This window comes from Rhea americana, unplaced genomic scaffold, assembly GCF_003343005.1.
Source record: "Rhea americana isolate MKP2758 unplaced genomic scaffold, rheAme1 scaffold_338, whole genome shotgun sequence".
NCBI classification, from domain to species: Eukaryota; Metazoa; Chordata; class Aves; order Rheiformes; family Rheidae; genus Rhea; species Rhea americana.
The window spans coordinates 285214-310804 of NW_028186466.1; the positions used below are offsets into that span (position 1 = coordinate 285214).

The 25591-nt window shown below is 37.1% G+C and overlaps 1 protein-coding gene across 1 annotated transcript in view; it reads right to left on the bottom strand.

Annotated features, from left to right (window-relative positions):
• The window catches only part of ANO2 (anoctamin 2), a 181839-nt gene that overhangs the window by 94482 nt on the left and 61766 nt on the right, over positions 1-25591 (bottom strand). Inside the window, 3 exon segments of the mRNA XM_085311278.1 lie at positions 12353-12435; positions 16682-16842; positions 19611-19745. Coding sequence (XP_085167404.1) covers positions 12353-12435; positions 16682-16842; positions 19611-19745 — 379 coding nt within the window.

Here is a 25591-nt window from a genome sequence, read left to right on the forward strand (position 1 = left end):
AAAAAAAAAAAGAAAAAAAAAAGAAAAACACAGTGGTCTGAAATAAAGGTAAAGGCACCTGCAGAACAATCAAACATTTACTTAAATGAAAAATTCAGTAAACTTTTCTACCATCCTTTTTGCATTTATTGCATAGTAAAAAGGAACAAAGAACACCATGAAAAGAATTCTCTAGAAGGCTGCATACTGAAGGTGTTGATAACCTGTCAAAGGTTGCCTTCCAAATTGTATTTTTGTTTTCCAAATTAGAGCCCAAGCTAAACATGGTAGCACAAATTTATTAGGATTTTAAAGAGAGTACCTCATAAAGAAGACAAATGTCATCAATCTCCTGATTCCTAACAAATTCTGAATTCATTTGGTACCTGGAATTCAGATTGGATTCCCTCAAAAGGCCTGTTTCTACAATGTGCATTTCAGCATGGACCTTTGAGTAGTCTTCTGTACTATGCGTCACAGGTTGCTAACCCTGACAAAAAGACTAATTCTCTGTAGGCAGTACATAAAGCAGTATCATCACTGCTTTGCAGATAACCACATCTGAATAGTCCCTACCTGCTCTTTGTCTCATGACACACAAACTAGCTGCAAAAACCATCTCATTGTAGCTAAATGTTAAAAGCAAACTTTTGGCTTCTATGGTCAGATAGGCCAGATATACAGAATGAAATCAGAGATGCCATGGAAAAATGCTTGTTTGCTCAGAGCTTTTCAGAAATTCCATGTATCATGACTAAAAATTTACATTTCTCTATTCCCTTCTGAGCATTAGAATGCCCTAATCACACACATTTCAGAGGTGCAATATCACTGGTAACAAAATCCATTAAAAGTGTCAACACTTTTCCATGCATTTGACAGTAATGAAGCGAATAAAAAGTACTTTTTTTTATTTATTACTCCTCATGGGCAACAGAACAGGGTTTCACAAGACTGCATGGAGCTTCAGCAGCCTTCTTGGGGACATACATACAGTGTATTTTCTGTTAACTATCTGCAACATCTTCACTGCACCAGACACCATCTTGAGCATTCTCTATTATACAGTGAGACTTGCCATATATTGCTCATCTTTCCAAGTACTTCATATGTCTGACATTAGTTGAACAGATACGGGAGTACACTGTCATTTAAACAACTAGATTAACTTAAATTAACATTTCCACATCGTTTTGAACTCTATAAATAAGTCATGGTTTCGTCTACCCTGATGGTAGTCTAACAGAAGATACTTACATTCCACTGCTCCCAGGGTATACAGTGCTAATATGGCAGAAGACTTGAAGGAACTCTTTTCTCTAAAGTCCAAGTACAGATGACTCAGAGATGTTAGCATTATGACACTGTAGTAAGTAAATTCAAAGAAACTGCTTGCATGACAGCTTGCTTTACAGGTCTAATCTCATGTACTATTTGTATCAATAAAACATATTTTAGAAGACAGCAAGAAAAACTATTGATGTTTCTATGATCAATAGATCTATATTTGAAAACTGGAAGTGAAACTATGCACCAGAGAGTGTCTTTGCATTACCTAAGCCTCACATTAAAGTCATCTTCACAACGAGTTATAAAGTTCAGGAGTCACTAAAGCACTTTTTGGAATGAGGGTTGTTGTTGTTATGACTTAAAAAGTGCTAGTGGTATATATGGATCTCACAGCAATGATGAAGCACAGGTAATCGGTGCCATTATTAAAGTTGCTTAACAGTAAAAATAGTAGCCAGCAGGATGGAGAAGGGAAAGAAAAATATACAGAATTAAATGTTTAAACGTGTTAACGATGCATGTATCTTGATGTTTCCTAAGTTTTTGCTAGCCTGTTGGTTCATGTTAATTTGTATCACACTTCCTTCCTTAAGCTTCAAAGCTTACCTGGAAGAAACATCCTTAGACTTAAAGGGAGATAAGTCAAAGGCATCAAGCAAGGAGGCTGTGTGTGAAGAGATGATATGACTAAAGTAGGAAAATGAAATAGATAAAGCTACTGAAACTGAGGAGATTTAACCACACAATAAGAAGCACCTGCAAAAATGAGATGGCTTTCTTTTTATTTATTTATTTTCCTCATTTTCTGCTGAGCAAAGAATTCTGGAGCATCAGAGGCAGCTGCAAAAGGCCAGAGCAACTTTGAAATTTGGCTTGAAAGGAAATAGAGTGAGAAAATCAAAAGCCAAGCAAAACATGGTACTGTAAATTAAACTGACATTTTTGTTATTGTCACTGTTGTTTTGTGTGCCCATTCTGTTCAAATTTGGTCAAGTTATATTTAAGTTTGCTAGTAAGATATTTTAGTGTCCTTTTATCAACATTTCACATACCTACATCTAGGTTAATAAATTAGTTCATCTGTCTTTATAGAATTTGTCAGGGCGTCTTATGCTTAATTGAATAGTCCACAGTGTCTCCTGGAATGTGTATGTCTTTTTTTTTTTTTTTCTTTTTTTTTTTTTTTTTTTTTTTTTTTTTTTTTTGAGTATATTGCATGAAACAATTCTTTAAATACAGATTTAGAGATACTTGATTCTGATTCTGATCATATATACATAGATACAAAGGAACAATCCCACTCTCTGCTGTACAAACACTGTAATTCAGAATCAAGTTCTTTGTCTGAAAATGAGGAGAGTTCAACAGTTAAGACAATAAGCTAGAAATAGTTGTGATGACTTGAAGAAGGCCAAATGTCCATGTAGGGATAAATATGTTACAATGCTGGAAGCATGCCAGTACAGCTGCCAGACACTTATTGAGAACCATGTGAGCCAAGGTATTTTGAGGCCAAAAGAGTGCTCAGAGTAGAAAATGATAATTCCCATCCTGAAAACAAAAAGCCAAATCCTGGAATTTTTACTCAGACAAAACTTATATTGATATTAATGAGAATTTTGCCCAAGAACAGGCTCCAGGCCTCAAACATACAGCAAAATACATTCTGAAATAATGGTGCATAAGTAATGATACAGTTAGATGAGAAAATAAAAAGAGAAATGATGTCTCCTTAAAGTCTCTTTGGTTAGGAAAAAAGTGATTATAGAATTTTACAAAGCATGCACAACACGCACATCTGGTTGCTGAGAGAAAAAAGAACTTCAGAAACTATCCCAGATTAAGAGAACAGAGATGTTATCACCAAAAAAATAAGCCAAACTACAGTTTCTTTTTACATCCTAAGGAAAGTCGAAGAAACACTGAGAATTCACTGAACAGCCTCACTCTACCATGCCGAATGCAAGTAGAGCAGCACAGCAGAGAACRTCTATAATGAAGGTTTTCACAAAATGGGAATGAATGGACAGTGAGGTGGATTGAGAACCAGTTGAATGGCAGAGCTCAGAGGGTTGTCATCTGTGGTRCAGAGTCTAGTCGGAGGCCTGTGGCTAGTGGCATCCCCCAGGGCTCAGTACTGGGTCCGGTGATTTTTGACTTCTTCATCAATGACCTGGATGAAGGGACAGAGTGCCTCCTCAGCAAGYTGGCTGATGATATCAAGCTGGGAAGAGTGGCTGACACAGCTGAGGGCTGTACTGCCATTCAGAGAGACCTGGACAGACTACAGAGTTGGGCAGAAAGGAACCTCCTGAGGTTCAACAAGGGCAAGTGCAGAGTCCTGCATCTAGGTAGGAGTAACCCTATGCACCAGCACAGGCTGGGGGCTGACCTTCTGGAGAGCAGCTCTGAAGAAAAGAACGTGGGAGTCCTGGAGGACAACAAGTTGACCATGAGCCAGCAATGTGCCCTTGTGGCCAAGAAGGCCAATGRTATCCTGGGGTGCATTAGGAAGTGTTGCCAGCAGGTCGAGGGAGGTGATCCTGCCACTCTACTCAGCCCTTTTGGGGCCACATCTCGAGTACTATGTCCAGCTCTGGGCTCCTCAGTACAGGAGAAACATGGAACTACCGCAGAGAGTCCAGGGCTATAGAGATGACCAGAGGGCTGGAGCATTCCTCTTATGAGGAAAGGCTGCAAGAGCGGGGTCTGTTTAGCCTGCAGAAGAGAAGACTGAGAGGAAATCTTATCAATGTGTATAAATACCTTAAGGGAGCATATCTCATCTCAGAGCCTGGGGCCAGACTCTTTCCAGTGGTGCCAAGTGATAGGACAAGAGGCAAGGTGCACAAACTGAAACACAACAAATTCCACTTGAATATGAGGAAAAACTTCTTTCTTGTGAGAGTGTGACAGAGCACTGGAACAGGTTGCCCAGAGAGGTTGTGGAGTCTCCTTCTTTGGAAACATTCAAAAGCCACTTGGACGTGATCTTGTCTAACATACTCTATGTGATCCTGCTTGAGCAGGGAGGCTGGACTAGATGATCTCCAGAGATCCCTTCCAACCTCAACCATTCTGTGATTCTGTGAACTAAAAGGACTCAGCTGCTACCCTAAAGCAGGAAACTTGGAATGAATAGGATGGTGAGCCCAGACGAAAGAGGTGGATCAAGGATATCCTACAAATCAAGGATAAGCCTTAAATACCTCTATTTCACATAATGAATTGTGATACTGGGGAGGGGAGGCRAAGTCTAAAGAAGAGATTGTCATTTACACAAGAACACCCTCAAGAATATCCAAGCAAGGGAATGCTCATGCAAGAAAAAGTAATTTGATATCTAAGCATGCATCACTGGGAGAGGATCACAGTCTTTTTTACTCCAGATCACTAGTCCAATCAAATTTGACTCACAAAAAATTAAAAATAAATTTTGAGTAAGTCATCCAACATGATTAAGTTTAAGTGTGTCAAAAGACAAAAGCCACTGTGCAAGCAGACAGGAACTCAACTATCAAAGATATTCTAAAGCAAACACAAAACTGAAGTACTCAAAACAAACCAAAGAACCCATTAGACATATTATGGAAATGTATTTGCCATACCTGTACACAAGTAGGTCAACACCTGTTTTTGTGCTCCCATTGAACAACAGCAGTAGTGAGTAGTGCTTTGAGGGATCACTTGCAAGATTAAATTTTGAAATGTGGCTTCAAAATTTAAGTGCTCTCAAGATAAGAATCTAACAACCAAATGCTGCCATTGCAGCGTCAATGTATCACATTCTGTAGGCAACTTAGCAGAATTTAGCAGAATAGTGTCATTTATTTTTGGCCATTAGTTCAAATTGAACCCTAAAAAATAGTCCTACACCAGCTACTTTTAAGGGTGAAGTCAGACATCCCTCAAACTATGATACTGAAAACTTAGTTTAAAAAATATTTATTCTACTAGATGAATTGTTACTGAAACAAATAAGCTGAAAATTTTATATAGGTCCCTGGGCAACACGTTTTAGGAGACCCTGCTTGAGCAAGAGAGTTGGACTAGATGATCTCCAGAGGTCCCTTCCAACCTTACCCATTCTATGATTCTGTGATTCTAAGTGTGGGCTCCCATATCCTCAGATTCATTTTCATCTTATGCTAGTCGCACCTTTCTATTCATTTCTTTGCAGTAACACCAGTGCACATGCAGTGGTATGGTAAGACATTTCAAGAAGATGACCAAGCTGAAAACCAACCATTTTTACTTCCCAAGCTAGTTTTCAGCTGGATCAGTTGTCTGAACTGTTCACCACTCAGCTGTATGATGACCAGCATGAGCTTAAGAGGAGGAACAAGAACACCTGACTGAGGCAATACTATGGTAGTGTGGAGTCAGATTGGCTCAAACTGCTCTGTAATTTCAACATATGTGTGAAGTTGCATGATACTGATGAACTGATTTAGTGGTTCACAGTTGCTACAACAGAGAGGTCTTCCTAATCCACATATTTTTCCCTAACCCTGCCTATTCTACAAAATTATTCTCTTTTTCTTCCCTTGGTTCTAGCCCCCATTAGACTCCTTTGAAAATGTATCCAATTAATTGGCCTCCTTGATCAAAAACACTATCCATTTTTATTGCTGGAATTACTTTTTTACATCTTTAGTCAGTACTTCAGGTCATGGTTTAGATTCCAGAACTGGTAATAAAAGTAAAGATGGGATCTCTTCCTACTGGTAACAATGAACCACTGAGCCATCTTATGCAGCTTCATCCTGAGCAACTTCAGAGAATTTCAGAGAATAACATACAGATAATTAAAAAGTAGGTTCTTAATTGGCTTATTTTAAGTAAATAAATCCATAGCTAGCCACGTCAGGACAAATCTCATGAATTGTAGAAAAGAGCACATCTCACTGAAGTCAAAGGAAAGCACTTGATTTTCACCTAGAAACTAGGCCACATTTTCTAGGTGCTTGAATTTACATCCCTGATGCATTTTTTTTTTTCTGGTCTAAGAAGGCTGGTAACCCAGCTTCTATGTAAGATCAAACAGAATTTGGATGTCTAACTCTTGGACACCTTTGAAAATATCTCAGCTCAAGACACCTACCTTAATGCATTCACATATGAAAATGCTGTGACAGGCATACAGTTAAAGATATGCAGAATTTGGTGTATACAGAATTCTTCATAGACAAGCTACAGATCAGAAGTTTCTCATACAATCAAACCTACACAAAAAAAGGGCTATACATTTCTATACTGCCTAAAAAAGTTTAATTTTGCAACAGAAATAGCAGAATAGGATAGAAGCAGGAAGATGACATCTTAGAAGAATCAGTGATGTTCTACTTGGTAGGTGCAGCAGAAGAGGACAGAAAGGTTAAGAAAGGTGAGAAAGACCAATGGTTTTCAGGGATCTTTGCATGAGGAGGAGCTCGAATCATTCTTGTACTGTGTCCTCAGGGAACCTGCACAGGGCAGAGAGCCCTTGTGAGGCTCTGAGAGATTAGAAGGTCCATTTCTGCCCCCTCAGACCCATCTCCATCAGAACTTGCATTGCCTTGCAGTACAAGATCCCCTGCATGAAAGGATCTCATATCCTTCCTCCACACACCAACCTACCTTCAACACTAGCCCATTCTGCAAGAAGCACATCACTGACAAACCCTGCTTACCAACCTGGATCTCCTGTGTCCTGTTCCTGAGGGAAATAACAGGGCTGGATAAAGATAGAGGATGCAGTAGGCCAAGACAGAGAACTATTGGAAAGTAAAAATTTCCTCCCTGTCACCCCTTTTGTCTAGTTACTGTTTCCCACCCTCTGTATCATGACTTTGCCCTGGTCAACAACTGCCACAGTAGAGGGTTGTTCTGTGCAAGCTGTAAAAGCCAATTCCAGCTCCTTCTCTAAAGGTCTTCTCCATCCTAAGCAACTTGCACCCCCATGAATTTCTGCTCTTACACATGGGAACATTAGGAGACGGCAGTGAAAAAGAATTCATGCCACTCCCAGTGAACCAGCCTTTAAGTGGTCTATTGCAATATCCTGAGGAATCAGGACTACCTAGAAGGAAACAAACAATTTTGAGGATTTTAGAAAATCAGTCCTGGAAAAGACATAGGAGATCTTTATGATAGAAAAGGAATAAGAGAAAGCAAATGGGAGCATGTTGATACATTTGGCAAAAGAGGAATAAAAGAGGAAAAAGAACTACTTAGGAGCCCTAGGATATCATAACATTTCTGTGTATCAACAGTCTTGGAATGAAAAAATTCTAACTATATATATTTACTGACTTCTTGGCAAGTAAAGGAGTTATCAACTTTCTTGTTTCTTCTAGTTCACAAATTAAAACATGTCTAAAGTGTGCCTTCTCATATATTTTTTTTAATGGAACAACAGCTGGTACAGTTTCCCTCAAGACCTGAAGAATAACATACTTTTTCAACATTCCTTCTCCATCTAGTCTAATAAAAAATCTCATCTCAAATATCCTAAACATTATTAAATCTAGTGTCAAAGGGACTTGTCCACAAGAGCTAGCCTCATAAGGGCTACTAGAGCCATCTCAGGCTTGTTAAATAATCAGTGTTAACAGGAATTTGATGAAGGTGACAAAAAATTTATTGGGAGGAGCCATGAACCTTGAGAAAGATAGTAAAATAATACAAAGAGATTGAAAAAATTTGGAACCACTGGTCCAACAGGAAAATCAGAATAAACATGGGAAAAATGTGAAATAATACACCTGGGGAAAATAACCCAAAACACAGATCTCATTGGTGCAAGAAACATGAGAAGTAGTGAGGATGAAAGGAGAGATTTGAGATGACACAAAATGTTGTAGCTACACATTCCTCCTTTACCATTATTGTCCATTTATCCAAAAAGACCTGTGCTTTGAGTAAACAGTTATTTTATTAGAGTCTGTTGTTCTCCTCTACATGYTTTTAAGCAAACAAAAGTGCCTTATACTTTGTGTTTTAATAGCCACTGTTAGAACTTCAGAAAAGAAGTCTGTCTCTATAATTGGCAAGGTGAATGATAAACTGAAGCCATCAAATAATCAGATCACAAAAAATTATGAGAACTGTAGCAGAGAAGATTAAGTTAAACCATAATCCAAAAACAAGGGGAAAAAACATATTTAATGCCACCAAGTCTCCTTGCTATTCTCTATTCAATTCTAACTTACTAAATCTACCTACCTTATTACTTTTTCTCAACTCAGTGATAATCCCTGAGGTATCTTAAGTCTTCCCTTAAAGGTTCATTAACCTCTTATTTTTAAGTTACCAAGTAGCAAAGGGAAGAAAGAGACTTTGGGAATTAACGTTTGCAAACAAAGAACTAACATCACTCAAAGCACAGGATTTTAACTTGAATCATAACTTACTAAATATGTTTCCAACAGATAGTTACATTAAGTTCCTCGTGGTATGGAACCAACTTTGCTGTTTGAACTATAATGAGATATCTACTCATAGGTTTTCATTTAACGTGGATTTTCCTGTTTGTTATTTATTCTTCCAAACACTTTTCCAGGTAATAGGATTTCAACTTTTAAAACTGTGTTTCTAATCTAGTTTTATATAGGACTGTTGGTAAAATGACGTAGAATCTCTTCTACCCAGAAAATCCAAGGCAGGAAAATACCGAGTCCTAGCTATTTAATTATAAGCACGTTTCTGAAGATTCATGAGAGGTCAATAGTTTCTGTTCCCCACATTGTTAATGAGACTCACTAAATATTTCTTCATCAGCCCTCCCACAAACAGAGGAATAGGATGTGGGTTTTCCCATCATTTCCCTTGCTTTATTGATATCTATATCCTTTATTACTCACACTGAAAAATAAACAATTGTACAACCTGTTTGACTGTGTTACAAGACATCTGTGGAACAACATGTTGAGTGCTTAATCATATGTCCTAGGTTTTTCTTTTCATAGTTCTTTTTCATAGTGCCAGTCTGTTCATGTTGCTTTTCTGTMTTCTCCTCCCTTAGCTATCAGTTGTTCAATTGCTTTTCAAGGCAATTATCAATTTTACAGTCTAGTACCCCATGTTACCTATTATTTCTGCAGATTTAAGATGTACAAACAATTCAAATCGTCTAAGCCTGTACAGCTGCCAGCTGCAAATATGCATCCAAGCCTGAGGGAGTTTGCTTTCTCAGACTGCAGTTGCCAAGATATTTACAAATAAATGGACTAAATTAATCTCTCATGTGACTCTTTTGAAGCAAAAGATTTGTCCCAATGTGCTTAAAGAAAGTAACTTTACTGCAAATTTTATAGTTAAGAGTCCACAAATATGAGAGTGAAGACATTTACTTCAGTATAAACCTCATTTCTCAGTTCTTCAGCTTTTATAGCTGTTTTCTCACCTGCTTTGTTCCATAACTTCACTTTCTAAAAATATTGATAACAACTAACTTAGCCTCGCCTGGTCTTAAAGCTGTTAAAACTCCTGGAATTCTCCTTTTCCCTTTGTTTCTTCTTCTCCTCAGTGATCTTCTGTGTGGCATTGCCACTTCCCTCTGGACTAACCTGATCAGAAATAATTTTCATTTTCCAATATCATTTTTCGTGGTTGTAAAGGCTTCACCAACTGAAGTGTTTACCACACTGATGAAACATGCTACCAGTATCTGTCTTATGGATAGATTTATCATCACCTTTATGAACTTAATGGATAAAAGGTGAGTAAAYTCTGATCTAATTTTGAATTTTTGATGAAGTGCCAGGAGCTGACAAAAGATGATGTTCTGCACAGCTTTTTTTCCTTTAGTAAGATGTCCCTTGTAATTGTATATCCAGTTCGACCATTAGTTTTCAAGTTAGAGCTGGTAGATATTTAGAGGTATTTAGAACATATGATTTAGGAGGAAAGATTAAAAGTGCAGAGGTCATTTCATCTAGAAAGGAGAAAATGACAGAGGGGTATGATATTATGTTGAATTTTGCTGAAAAGAGAACAGGAGTAATCTCCTTATTATGACGAAAAGAACAAGAAAAAAAGAATATTTGCAAGGTATTAGGAGAAGCTTATTAGCTGATAGATAAGTATTAGCATAGACTGCCCAAGAAGGAAGTGAAATCTCCATTGATAAATTTCTTTTAGAACAAATTAGACGAATATCTTTTCATAATGACTTAAGTAGAGTTGATCCTACCATCCCCAAGGGATGGTTTCTCGAGGTCCCTTCCAACTTTATTTTTATGATTCTGCCTTCCTAACTCTTCAGCTTGTGCTGAGATGTGTCTGGCACTCTTTCACTTATCATAAACATGGGATTCTTACTGATCCTACAGTTTCTGTCACAAACCTTTAACATTTTAGAGTTCTTCATCACAAGACCTCACAAATCTATATAGATCCTTTTGAGTATTTTTAAAATATTGAGTTAAACCATAGAGATTTATATTGCAAGTGATGAACTTAGAATTCAATAAAATCTGCTGGGTTTGTCACATAGACTACAGAGCTAAGAACAAAGTCTATTCTCCTATCTCTCAGTTAGTCGTGTATGTAATACAAAACTGCTSTTCTCTCAAGTAAGAACTATGTCATTCCATGTAAGCAATGATGCGTTAAGTATGTATCACGCCTTACGAACTCAGAATACTGGGATATATCATAAGAATCATTCAGTTGCTCACTAATAGATAGGAGTGCAAAAAAACAGGTAACGCTGCCCTTAAGTTAACTCTTCAGGGAAGGAAGAGGCGGGACATCTTCCTTCCTCTAGAAATAATGCTAAAAGTTTCATTTTGGAATAGTGATGGAGGATGAGGAATACTAGGGTCTGCTGTCTGTTCTCAGTGTTATTTTTACATTTTATATAATGGTTCTTGTCTAATGAACAGATAAGTGACATGCTACAGCATGAGGTTCATGCCTTCAGTGTACTTCCTTTCTGGCTTTTTTGCTTTCAGCATCCTGTTTTAGCTGAGCTCGAGTAGCAGGGATGGAGAGTTGCCCTGTTTTAGCCTTGTGTACGGTCTATTCTTTAAGAAACCATGCTGGGAGAGGAGAAAACGGATTCAAATTATCTCAGATCAAAGCAGGCCTAACATTCAAGTCACCTTCCAGGAACCTGACCACATTTTATTAAGCCAATGAAGAGAATAGACCTACTGAATTACTCTTCATAGGTACTGAGCTCACCATCAATTTTTTTTTGCCACAATTCTAAATTACTCTGCATTTTGAGTGTCGTAATGCTGAATAAGACCGTGTTCCAGAGCCATGTTGGTATCTATTGCTAGCAGATCAGTAATGGAAGCTCCAGAGTCTACCTGTTGTTAGTGGGATACTCAGGGCTAGTATCTGCATTCTTTTTAGCCAGAGGTAGAAATTAATCATCTAGGGAGAATCAGTAGCTAAATTAGACCATTGACTATGGCATGTGAAGCAATGACTGAGAACAGGACAAAGAACAAGAAGTACCTCTGGCTTTTCAGTCAACTCAGGTACAGTGTGAAGCCCTATGGGCTGATTATGAGACACTTGAAAAGTATTCTCAACCTTATTCTTTATCTGTTAACAATAGACAAAGCTGTCCAATCCCAAATTAAGTAGAAAGCTCAGCTGTCAGCCACTGATGAAACCGCTCTGCAGCTCAATACCTGGAGCTCAAGATATTGTAACTATGGCATCAGGGATACCACAGACCTGGAGACAATTTATTATTTACGTTTTCTAGATATATTACAGTCATCTTCATAGAGTATTTCTGTTACAGATAATGAAGCAGCATCTATATGACAAGGTAAGTAACATCATTCTGCTATTGCACTCTAGCAATAGTATGTGGACGTTAAAGAATAGTCTGCTGTTAATCTTCTAATCTTGTTCAACATTAATTATTAAAAATAAAGCATTTATGCCCAATACTACATACATGACAAATTGCTTGAGTACAATGGTACTCAAAATATAACAGTTATAGTTATTTAGTAAAACATAGCTATGAATTGCATTGAACTGGAGAGTGCTCATGAGAAATCTAATTATCAATGCTTACCTTCAGATTTAGAATAATTTATACAATGAATTAGCACAGGGAAAAGAAACTTACTTCTTCTTCCTCCAGGCCAGTTAGATCCCAGAAGTAACTCAATCTCATTTGCAAACGTTTCCATTGCTCAAGGAACATGGTAGCTTAAAGAAAAATAAAACATTTTAATATATAAATCCAGTGCAATATTGTGAATGCTTGTATTACAAGCCTCATGAATTCCATCATGGATTTTAGATCCTTTATAAATAAATATTAAGAAACAGCCCCAAACCTAATTCTAAATAAAGAACATAGGCACATCACAGAAACAACAATTTCTATCTTTTTACAAATACAAAGTACAGAAAGAGACAAAATGAATTGCCCAAAGGCACTGGAAAGCTTTTGTCAGACACTGGAAATGAACCCAGATCTGCTGATATCCACCCCTAAAAACGTCTTTTCTCTTAATATACAATGAGTCTTTTTATAATTTGTGAGTAAAAAGAATATAGTGAAACAAAACCCACAGCTAAATAGTCATTCATTATATCTGAATTAGTGAAATAGATTTGCGTGTTTGGAAATTAATAGATGTTTCTAATTGGTCAGGATCAATTTAGCAGATTTAGCCCGCTACTGAAATAACCAATTGGTATCTGTATCAGTTATCATGTAAACCAGGACCCTCAGCAATATATAAAAATTATTTCATTCCGAAATATGTTACAGTGATGAAGTTGAATGCTTTTTTACTGCATAGACACAGTGATTTTGTCCTAAGGGGACAACAGGGAAGGGCAGCAGTTCAATCTCTCACTTTTCCTTTTTCATTAATATGAAGAAACAGATGTTATACTGTTGTCTCATATTTACAGTCTCATGACCTTCCTCCCATAATTGCTATTTCCTCTAGATAGCCCTTTATTTAGTTGCTCTTGATTTATGGACACCTATTAGAAATAGCACTTCTTACTCTTGACTTGTGGACATCTCTTTTCAGAAAACTGTATATTATATATATACACACTATATATATGCGTATACATATATCTAACACATATGTGTGTGTGTGTGTACTCTAACAAAAAGCTATACAAATAAATGCTATAGAGATAAAGAAAAATAACTATGAGCATTATTTTCCATTTTCTTATGCTTCATTTCACCCTTTCAGTTGGTGCAAAGAGGATTGTGAAAAGGTCATCAGATCACAGCACTATTTATGTCACTTTGAATATCTTATAGATAATGTTACAAGACACAGAATAGTGCAAAAACAGATTCACCTTTCTTTATCTACAGTTGGTGTGAACTATAACCCTGGGAAAATACTCAGTACTAGTAAAATAACCTGACAAGGTCTATCTTACAAGGCAGAATCTATTCATAGGCACTTGAGAGCAAATATTTTCCCATAACTCTATGAAAATTTAATGAAGGACTGCTCTGAAAGAACCATAATGTAAGAAATAAATGTCTTTCCTCCACAGGACTGGCAGTACAGTGTAAGTAAATCCAGACATTCAGCAATTAAGTTATTATCTCTGTTTCTTCCTTACAGGAGACAGGACATAAAAAAGCTACATTTAATATGTTTTGGAAACTTAAAAGGCTTTTAGATATCCTAAATACAAATACATTTGACTGTTTTGCAGGTTGTTACTATCATCCCACTTTTTTCTATTTTTCAACATTTGTCTCTGTAAGAATCTGCTGTTGAAAACAATAACATTTATCATAATTCCCTTTAATTTATTTGGCTAGATAAATAACTGATGCTACAGTGAAATAGCTGTTGTGAAATCAGCAGGTTTGCTCCGTTGTATTCAGCTATCTTTATAAACATGTCTGACAACTGAAATTCAACATACCAGAACATCAGTGACAAGTACAGTCAGTCAAGCATGACTGTGATTTGCATTTTGTGAATATAGTCATTGGCAAATGGTATTGCTGGGATCACAATGAAGCATAAGGCCTCAAGATCACATTATAAGAGCATGATTCATTTCAAGATATTAACTATAGTGAGTCATCTGCCTTTCATAAAAGGGAGAAGGCAAGCAAGATGAACAAATTCTTCTGCCCAATCACATCATGAAATGAAGCTGTCTTAAATCACCATACTGTTCATTTTTTTAAACACTTATCTATAAGTAACAAGCAAGTTTCCACATCACTATGCTACCCTGCAAAAATGTATTCAGGCAACATTTACTCAGGAAATTGTAAGGCAAGACATTTGTCACTCAGCAGAATGTTGCAGGCATAACCAGTACAGACTCCTCACAATAAGGCAGCAAAATCTGGTGTAATGTAATACTGAATATGCAAACTGGGCAGAGTTAGTATAGGATACTGTTCCACTTTGTTGTGCTTTGCAGATGGTACGTGTATTTTCTTGCACTGACAAGCTCAGTTATCAGGGTCCCAAGCACAGAATTTTTGAATCTGTGGGAGACTTTTTTTTTTTTTTTTAATGAACTACAGCTCAGAAGCAGATTTAGTACTTGTAAAGGTCTTAAAAAAAAAAAAAAATCTGTATAGAACTTTTTGTTCTTTCCATTCCCCTATAGATTCTACTAATTTACCTTAGTGCAGGTATATGCCAACATTTTGCTTTCTGCATTGTACTGCTGATGTTAAACTCTAATTGCTTTGGATGAAGCTGAATGGAAATGATCGTTTGTACAGATGCAAGTTTACAATACAGGTTTTCTGTGAGGAAAATAGTATTTTCCTTTGCAAGTGTAAATGAATTGTCATTAAAAAAATTGTAAACAATTGTCAGCAATTGCGACACAGTGGATTTTAATGATCAGTGAGGGATAAAGGACTTCCTATAAGTAGTCTAAAGACTTATATCTGAAATTTGGCCCTTCTAGCTCATCTTACAGAAAATTGCTGCTTTTAGCAGCAGGTAAGAATTTCAGTGAAATAAGTGACAGATAATACTGTCTTATCTCAAAGTGGTAAGACTAATGCCTTTCTCTTCTGTATTTTTTCTTCTAGCGCAGTGTTATCCCCCTTTGGCAAAGGTAGATCATTCTTATGCATTCCACATCAGAGTGCTAAGCAAGCACCCTCAGCATTTCAGACACATACTGTCCAAATAGTACATTGAAACCCTGGCAAGGCAGTCTGTGGCATGCTTCATGGCAGCAGGTAAGCTTTGACACCTTATCTGTCAGTCTGCTCTACAGCTGGCAGCAACATGAGGCAGTAGAATAAGTCATTGCGAGACTCTGCAAGTTCATTCATTATCTTTTGCCGTTTCCATCAGACACAGTGATTACATATTCTCCAACTTCCGCTGAATGATTTCTAGGAACTGGCAAATAAAAGCTTCTTCTTTCCTTAATGTCTTCTATACATAAGTTCCTAACAAACCCTATGCTATCCAAATCCAACATCAAGCTATCATTCAGTCATTTCTAAAACAAATTGTGAAATTTAAATAGAATTATAAAGCAGAATGTTGAGGGATGGCTATTCTGTGATAATATATCTGCTCAAATTCTCATATTACAAATGAAAATTTCTTTCTGTGAACAATGAATAGGGAAATTAAATTATTTTTAGAGTAGCAGTCTTCAGAGGCTCTTTTCATGGGTTATTCACGTCTTTAACTTTCACAATAAATCAGATCTGCATTGAGAGAGAGCATAACACCAGCAATAAGACTTGCAAGCGTAGTACACAGTGTTCAGGGCAGAGGAGTGACCAGGAACAATATGAAAATACTACAATACATTCATTTGTGTTTATGAAGTGTTTTGAGATCCTCAGTGAAACATTACATTTTTACCATTAGGGAAAACCAATCCCATCTACATGGAATACATTAGAACACATTATAATTAAAGCAGTAATAGCCCCATTGTACTTGAAATCTCCCCAAAGTTTGTTAAAATTACATGACTAAGTTATCCCACATGAAAGTGGGGGTTGAAGGGGGCTGAATGAAATCCTCTCAGCTGCTTGCACCATATGAAGCCCCAGGTTACATTCCTGCCCCAAATGTAGAAGGTATTACAAGGACTTACCCTGTCTATAGAAAATGAAGGAAARCGTGAAGATTAGAAGTGACATTAAATAAGTCAGTAAAGAGAGAAAGGACACATTTTTCTTCCCTGACCAATCCAGCTCCTCCTTATTTATATGAAAGCTTGCAATTGACAGAGGAAAGCCTTGTAGCATTGCTTTTTCCTGTCTCAGCACAGATAGCCCCTTACTGGCTCTCTGAGGGTTGGCAACTTAGTATGGATGTATGTAGTATATTTGATCTAATAACACTTAGTTATATGAAAGGCTACCACATTCTACTGATGTGCATCATTACTTTCATCTCTGTCAGGAATCCAAAGATCAAGCAACATAGTTAATATGCAAAGCAATACTCACCCCAGAGAGCCATAAAGATGGAGAAGAAGACAGTGGCAGGGTTGTCAAATAAGTGGCTCGCCCGAGCTGTAGCACATGCAGAGCTGAGGTTCCAGTAGTCACAAAACTTGTCACACAGAGGGCACATGATGAAGGCATTATGTTGGTCACACATTTCTTTGCTGTAAATGACAAGTGCATGAGTTCTTGTGGAACTATGACTCAGGAAAGGTGAGTGAGCTGAAGTAATATCAAGCAGCACCTCATAGCTACTACAGGCTGTTTTGTAATATGTATGGCTTGTGGTTGCAGAGACCTGAATCCCATGATATATTTTTCTCTTCAAGGGCCATGTTGCCAAGGAATATTTAAATACCTACAGACATCTTACTAACAGAAAAGCAATGCTACATAGCAAACCAGTCCAACCCCTATGCTGTATTATAGAGGAGTGAATCGTTAAGAACAGAGTTTAATGACACTGAAAGGAAATAATTAAAACACAATCAAACTGGAATTTGCCATGTCTACATTCAGTTACATGATTTGATATAGATCAGGTTTAAATGCATGAAAAAGGATTCTGAAGTAGCTGTAAAGGAAATTCTGTGGGTAAAATCTGTCTTTCTTACCCTTGACAAGACACATTTTTTAACACAACAGCACACAAATCTGTGTCAAATACCATGCTATCTTGTGTATCAGGACTAGCTGTTATCATGCTGAATATTTGTCTTTCTATATATTCTGCATAACACCTTACAAAGCCAAAAATCAGCACCCAGGCATGTTGGTTATGCTGTATCACAAACAGAACAAATCTGCAAAAACACTTGCAGAATATGTTGGGTTTTTGATATAAACTGACATGCACGCACAAAAGTTACAAGACTTAACCAGCCAAGGATGTTATTCTTAGGAAGCATATTGTATTTCACAGCATTTGCTTTGAGATTCACTTCTACTCTGCGTTTCATTTTCTACAGTATTTGTATAATCAATACGTATTTTCCCCAAACAGGTCTTTTAATATGACTTGTTGTCTGCACTACCTTACGCCATAAGGTTTTGTCTAAGTTCCTCAAGTGCAAGTAGCTATCTTAGGCACTCAAACTGATATGGTTTAAAGGTATTCAAATGCTTGGTGCACTGTGATTTCAGAAGTTTAAACCCCTTCACATTTCAAGAATTTTGACTTTGTCTTTCTGCTACTGCTGGTTGACGATATTGGTATTCTTCTAACTTACTGACTCCTTGTCTTTCTCGTCTTTGTAATTAAAAAAGAAAAGAAAAAAAGAAAGAAGAAAGGGGGGAAAAAAAGCGGTAAACCTTTCAAAGACTGAAAAGCTTTCAATTCTCGTTCATACATTCAGATGCTAAGTCGTATTTCTGCTCTTTCGGTTTACAGCATTTGTTCATCTGTACTCCGGAAAGCGTAGCAGATAAGTGACTTTCTTACAGATTTTTAAGAAATTTCTTTAAAGTTTTTATTTTAATTCCTATTTTTATTTTCTGTGCTTTTACTTAGCCTGTAAATTTTTTTAAAAATTGTTATCATTATTTCCGGAACAAGACAAACCCTATTTGATACTGCTGAGTATACCTTCAGTATTGTCATAATGGCATATTATGACATATCTGCATTATGACATATTATGGCATAGCTGCTCAGTCTCACCCAGATCAACCGACCTGTGCAGAGCTCAAGTGTTGCTTGCCAGGATTGTCCCCTAAGAATTGACTTGCAGTGTTGCTTTATTGATAGGTGGTATATTGTGATTATGATTGTTTCTATACTGACCATCATTAAACAGTATTTTTTTCTATGACTTCTCATTAAAAAGTGCCATTCAAACTGTAGTAACAATATATCTAATAATACATTGTTTGAATGGCATACAGTTGTTTCCAGCTATTATATAGTTAATGTAATGCTCTCTTCTATTTCAAAAGGCAGCAGAGGGTGCTACAGAGACATTTTTGCCATAAATCTCACTTCAGCTAAAATGTTAGCACAAGCTTTCCCACAGACAAGCAGAGCCAATCATGATTCATTCAGAGTAGACTAAGAAAACAAACTCTAACTCAGAAGTGTTGCCATTCATCATTTATCTATCAACAATAATGCCTTACTACTGAATGATCTGCTTTAAAATTTGTCAATTTATTTGAGAGAATACAGGAACTGCCATAACAAATGTGACTAGCAATTCTGCTAGCCCAGTTTCTTGTAATACCTGAAAGCAGTCCCAGATAGTACAAAGGAAGTGTCCTTTTTTTCACTGAGAGGTAGACATTAGTATTAGCATATCAGACTGACTGAAAGTTTTTGTTAAATAGTATGACATCCTGAGAGGACACAGCACAAAACCTAACTTTTTTTATATAATYGGCAAGAGGGTGAATACTGTGGACACCAAATATGCTTAATTTGCTAAATATTGTTCATTCTACTTGTGCAAATAGTCTGATTTTATTCAGATGAATGAAGCATTCAAGAGATATTTGACTGTGAATTTACATTAACTTCAGTGAGTTGTGAACTAAGTTTGTCTTTCTGGATGAATATGGAGATACACACATTATGCACATTCATAAGAAGCAATTGGGTGGTGCAAAAAAAGAACATGCAAGTAATCTTATTCATTGACTCAAATCTTTTGCAAAAATGCAGTAGATTTATTGAATGTTTTTGTTTCGGAATCCACAATATTGAACAGCTAAATAAACGCATCATTCAAATGTCTTACCTGTCTTAAATATCTTAATAAATGTATATTAATGTCYTATAAATATGCATTTCAAATATTTACAGAGTGCTTACACGCATTAATGCTATACCACTGTTTTCCAGACATTTTAGAAGCAATTATCCTCATTAAGGGTTGTGTCCAAACAACACAGTGTTATAATTTTCAAGAAACAAAATATTGATCACAGAGAAGCTTACCTGGGAATGTCACTCTCAATGGTTATACAACCATAAAGAAATACAATAATCCCAATTACTGAAGATGGAATGAGGAATTCTGTATATAAGCCCAGCCATGCAAAATAAAGTCCTATTTTTTCTCCAAAATACTTTCTGAAAAGGAAGGAAAAAAAAGACATATATCAGGGGTGTCATTTTCAAACATTTTTTATGGCTTCTTAACAATCCCTGCCAAAAAAAATAGTAATTGTCAAAGACCTGGATGAAAACCCTGAATACCTTGAAGTCTGTACCACCAAATGAAGGGAGTGAGTAGGACAAGCTGAGATTTTCTCATCTGAGATGTTAAAGACAGCCCTACAGCATTACTTTATGATACATAGTCAAGATTTGCTCTGGCAAGACTGCAATTTTTAGGTCTTTAGTGAAATATCCGTCATAGACTTCCATCAAAAGGAAAAGGAGTTTGCCCTATTTTTTAACAGAAAATTTTGGTAAAGATTCAGTGCTTTAAGAATCTACCTAAATAAACCATCATTCTGTTTCTCTATTGTCCTCCTGGATTCAATGAAAGGCATAGAAATGAGGTCTGTGAATGASATATGTGTGAACATACCGACAACACTTTGTAATATTTTTACAGACTAATAATATTGAAATTCTGTCGAAGCAGGAAGGTTTACTGGTATACTTCGCACTAGTTTTTCGGAAAGAATAAATATTTTTGACAAATTAATAGTGTCTCTACAGTAAGTTTGCAAAAACAGCTTCTATTCTGAAGAACAATTCATTGTACACGTTGATAAATATGTGTTAGTACTCAGCTCAACATCTTTGTGGATCACACTTCAAGAAGTAAACTAAATGTAGATGACAGTCACTGACCACTTGAAAGAGCTGTTAGGAGTGATTATAAATGTTGAAAAACACCAAGAGCTTCAGAGAGCTCAATAACTCACAAAAAGAGAAAAATCATTAAAATGAAAATAATGTGGATAAAAAGCAACACAATGAGAAACATCTCACAAGCCAAAGAACAAGAGGGAAGATGCTGGAGAGAAAGCAGAAGGAAGGAGAGCACTTCTGGAATAACACTGCTGTCATTCCAGGGTTGTAGCTAGGAGAACCAACATGAAAGTGAAGGGAAACTCAGGATTCTTCTATGAAAGAAGTGCATCTCCTACATCAGCCATTTTCAAAGTGGTCAAGGGCAACAGACCACTGTGCGAAATATCAAACAAGACAAGTGGATCCCTGGCACAGTAAATCAGATGACATTAATTTAGTTAGGAAGGCTATTCACTCTTATTTCAGTAACAACTTGCGTAAATCAGAATGGGAATACTAATTGCTGTAACTAGTCTTTGAACAGCATATATCAGTTCAGTAACTCTACAGACATTCACACCATAGCATAGTTTGTAAGTTCCTAGGGACAACGGATTACTGCATTTGTACAGAATATAAGGAAATTTGATACAGTATAGTTTATAAGAAGAAAAATTAAAATACTTCTTTTGCAAATATAATTCTGACACTCTGGGACTATTCTACAACTTGGCACATGCATTCCAGAGGTAATTTTGCTTTATTTTCACATTTATTGATCTTTGAATATGGTCCTGGGTATGAGATGAGGGAGGGAGTATTTGATTAAAAAATAGAAATAATCTGATGGTCTATAGTTTTGCTTCAAGCCTCCTATATTAGTCAGCATACAGTAACAATATCTTAGAATCATCCTAGGCCACAGGCAGATTCAGTTCACTCTCACGTTTCCTCCTGATTGAGAAGGGACATTCCTTGTGTTTGCCAGCAAAGTAAACATCACTGAACACATCCTAACAGCATGCAACAAGAACGAGGAAAGGAGAGTATTCTGATGAGCTGTCTTCTTCTCACTCCTACCTTATTTGTAGAGATGGGCAACATGCATAGCTAATACAGTGCTCCCAGGAGACCAAAGCAGGCACGAAAAATACTCCCTAATTTGAGCTATGCCAAAATGTCTATTGTTTTGATAAAGGGCCATGAAGTAACACAGGAAGTATTCAAATCCAAGCAACAAGGAGGAATATACGGCTCATAAGGCTTTCTATAGAATTATTAAACCATCCAGCAATAAACGTGATCTGTAACCTATAAAGCAAATGGTTGCTATTTGCAGCCATGCCAAGAGAAAGTGAGAAGAGCTTAGCAATGTTCTGGCAGTGGGGGGAAAAGCATTTGCCAAGAAGAGAACTGCATAATGTTAACTGTTTTGAAAAAGAAAAWTAATTAAGACTGTTGTGCTCAAGCCCAGTCCACTATGCCAGAAACTGAAATAATCTAAAGAAAAACAATGACAGTGCTTGAAAGCCTGGGTATAAATTTAAATCTGAGTTTATGAAGCTAGCAAAGTATCGGACAATGACACGCTCTTTCCTTTCCTGACCTGTGCAGAGACCTGATCTCCTAGTTCTCTGAACAGCTGYCAATCCTGTGAAAACACCTGTAATGTACTAAAAGAGACCCAAACTAAGATCCAGTCTACTGTACATCTACCACAGCCACATATGGACCTAGTGATTTTTAACTCAGACTTAAGAGCACCATTAGGTTGGTTTCTTCCTACCCTCCTAAGAATCTCATGAGAGAGGCGGACAGGAATAGTTTTGCAAGGTCTGAAAGCAATAAATTCCTAGTCGATCAATAGCTTCACATTAGCACATTTCAAGGCTATTTGTTTTTGAAAGTAGAATGCTAAGTTTTCTCAAATCAAAATACTAGCTTCTCTATATTCATGCACTAACCTGAAAAATTAGAATGATGATAGTGAATGAAGAGAAGAAATACTTTCTTCAAAGAGAGAATAAGATGTGTTGAGAAAAGGAAGGTTTGTGAATTTTTGTGTATAAATACCAAGAATTTGGCATCTTCTCTCATTTACRCTGCAGTAAAATTAGTCATATTATTACAGTCAAGGAATTACTCAAGTTTTATGTTGCTGTGGAGAAAGAGGAGTCAAGACCTCAGTTCTGCCCCATCCATCTAGCTAACTCACATATAATTCACATATATCTAGATAAAGCTAAGTATTAATCCTTTCCAAAGTACATTGATGAATTGCCTACTGAGGAGTGCCAGAAAAAAAAGAGTACGTGGTCTACATTGCATGAGCTTTATTTCTGCATTAGCCATATTCTAAAGTACAGAAGTGTCCCGCTTATAAACACCTATGCATTGAGAACAGCAGTTCTCATCCAAAGCAAGAGGCAAATGACTTTGATAATGAATATGTGCTGCTCTCATCAGAAGCAGCAGTCATATAGTGTTCTGCGAGTTGTTATGATCCAYAGTGAGACTGTGTCTATCACTTTGAACAACTTTTTGAATGCTTGTTAAAAGGCCACCTATCAAGCACTGATTGCTCTTGTGTGAGAGTCTCTAAAGAAGGACTAAGCCATAAACACATGATCTTGAGACACACAGATTATCCATATCTTCTTCAGAAGCTGAACAGGACATGCAGATTTTCAGAGCTTTCCAAGATCAAGCAAGCAACCAGAAACAGTATAGAAAGAAAAAGAAAGAAAGAGGAGGAAAAACTGCAGAAAGTGTGCTCCTTCTCATGGCAGAGTTAGAATAAGAAGTGTGAGAAGGCTGCAGTCAAAATGTTTACTGAATTCCCTTTACTTCACCCGTATAATATTTGAACCAGGCATCTGCAATGCTCTTCTGTCTGTCTGGCTGCCAAACTAACATCAAAAAGAGTAACTGTTAATTAAACTCTGTGCATGCACATTGGTCACAGTGCTTCCACACTAAGCTGTACAAATTATAAGTAGACTAAGGAGGAAAGATAGAGTAGAAAAAAACTTTACTTTTTAACTCTACAGAAACAAGTGTAGGCTACCTGGAATGTGAATAAAGCACATGACACACGCTGGAAAAAACTCTAGAGTGTTTCAGGAACAAAGATTAAAAGTCAAAGAAAAGATACTGTGGACAATGWGTCATCTAAACTGAGAAGACTGTTCAAAATTCTTCAAAATTCTTCAGTTGTTTAAATCCCATATCCCATTCTAGGCCAGCTGTTGTTCCATATTTGCCACAGTACATTCTTTGCCCTCCATAAGTCAATATTTTTTATGCAAAACTACACTGCTTTACAACTATTTATTTGGTAAGCAGATGGTAAAACAAGTCATATATACCACTTACACCTTCAAAATAACCCTATTCTCACAGATTGTTGATAAAATTCCAGTTTGTCTACCCCTGGGAGAAAGGACAAACATTTCTCACAGAGTATAAATTCATGTTAAAACATTTCTGTTTAAAAGTTTAAAAGAGCTAGTCTAAAAGCTTTCTTCCCTTCTCTACCCCACCTACTCATTCCGTCTCTGAGTCACAGTTTACCTTCTGAGTTGTGTTGATCAAGTGCAGAGAAAACCAGTACCCAGTTAAAAAATAAATACAAAAGTCCCAAAGACCACATCCACCACTTTGGCATACCAGATAATAGTCTAGGCCTACGAACAGCTGTGACAGATTGGTGAAGCAAATGGCAATGTGTAGTACAGGATCGGGAACATAAGGAATACCTTCAGGGTACTTTAATAATGTAGGCTGGAATTTTATTATCAGAAAAAAAATCTATAATTAAACTGGAGGTAGTACAATGACTACACTTAAAAACATAGAACTAATTTCTTGTATGCTGTAAGCTCAGAACGTAAGACCTTTATATTATTACTAAGTTAATAGTTCTCAGCATTGATGTTTTCATCTCACTGTAGCATTGTTTGACAAACACTGCTGAAGTATAGAGAAAATTTGGTAACATTCATATTCCCAGTCTTTAAAACAGAGCCAGGAACAGGTTCTTCACCATTTCACTCATAGAGTCACATCGTGTTGAGGTTAAAAGAACCTCTGGAGATGATCTAGTTCAAATCCCCTGCTCAAAGTAGGGTCAGCTAGAGCAGATGCCCAGTCAGCTTTTGCATAGCTCTGAGAATGGAGATTGCACAACCTTTCTGGACAACCTGTTTCTGTGCTCATCCAACCTCACAGTAAAAAAAAATAATTTTTGTATATTCAAAAGGAACTGCCTGTGTTTCTATTCATGTCTGCTGCCTCTCTTCCTGTCACTGGGCATCACTGAGAAAACTCTGGTTTCCATCTTCTTTGCATTCTCCCACCAAATATTTAAACATTGACAAGATCTCCCCTGCGCCTTCTCTCTTTCCCAGCCGAAGCAGTCCCAGCTTTCTTAGCATCTCCTTATATGAGAGAAACTCCAGCCCCCTAAACATCTTCATGGCTATTCACTGGACTTACTCCAGTAAATCCATGTCTCTCCTGTACTGGGAAGCCCAGAATTGGACATAACACTCCAGATGTGGTCTTCCTAGGGCTGAGAAAAAAGGGAGGATCAGCTCCCTTGACATGCTGGCAACACTCTTCCTAATGCAWCCCAGGAGACCATTGGCCTTCTTGCCCACAAAGGCACATTGCTGACTCATGGAAAACTTGTTCACCGAGACTCTCAAGTCCTTCTCTGCAAAGTCACTTTGCAGCTGGTTAGCTCCTAATATTTACTGGTGCATGGGGCTATTCCTCTCCAGGTGCAAGACTTTCCACTTCCCTTTGCTGAATTTCACAAGATTCTTCTCTGCTGATTTCTCCAGCTTATTGAAGTTTATTGAGTAGCAGTAGAGCCCTTTGGTGTATCAGCCATTCCTACCAGTTTTGGCAGCAAACTTGCTCCAAGTAATTGAAGAGCGGGTTGCAGGACACCAGTAATGACTTACCTTCAGCTGGACTTTGTGTCACAGATCATAATCCCTTGAGCCCAGCAGTTCAGACAGTTTTCAGTTCACCTCACTGTGCATTTATCTAGCCAATACTTCATCAGCTTGTCTATGAGGATGTTATGGGAAACAGTGTCAAAAACCTTACTAAAGCCAAGATAAACATCATCCACTGCTTTCCCCTCACCCACTAAGCCAGTC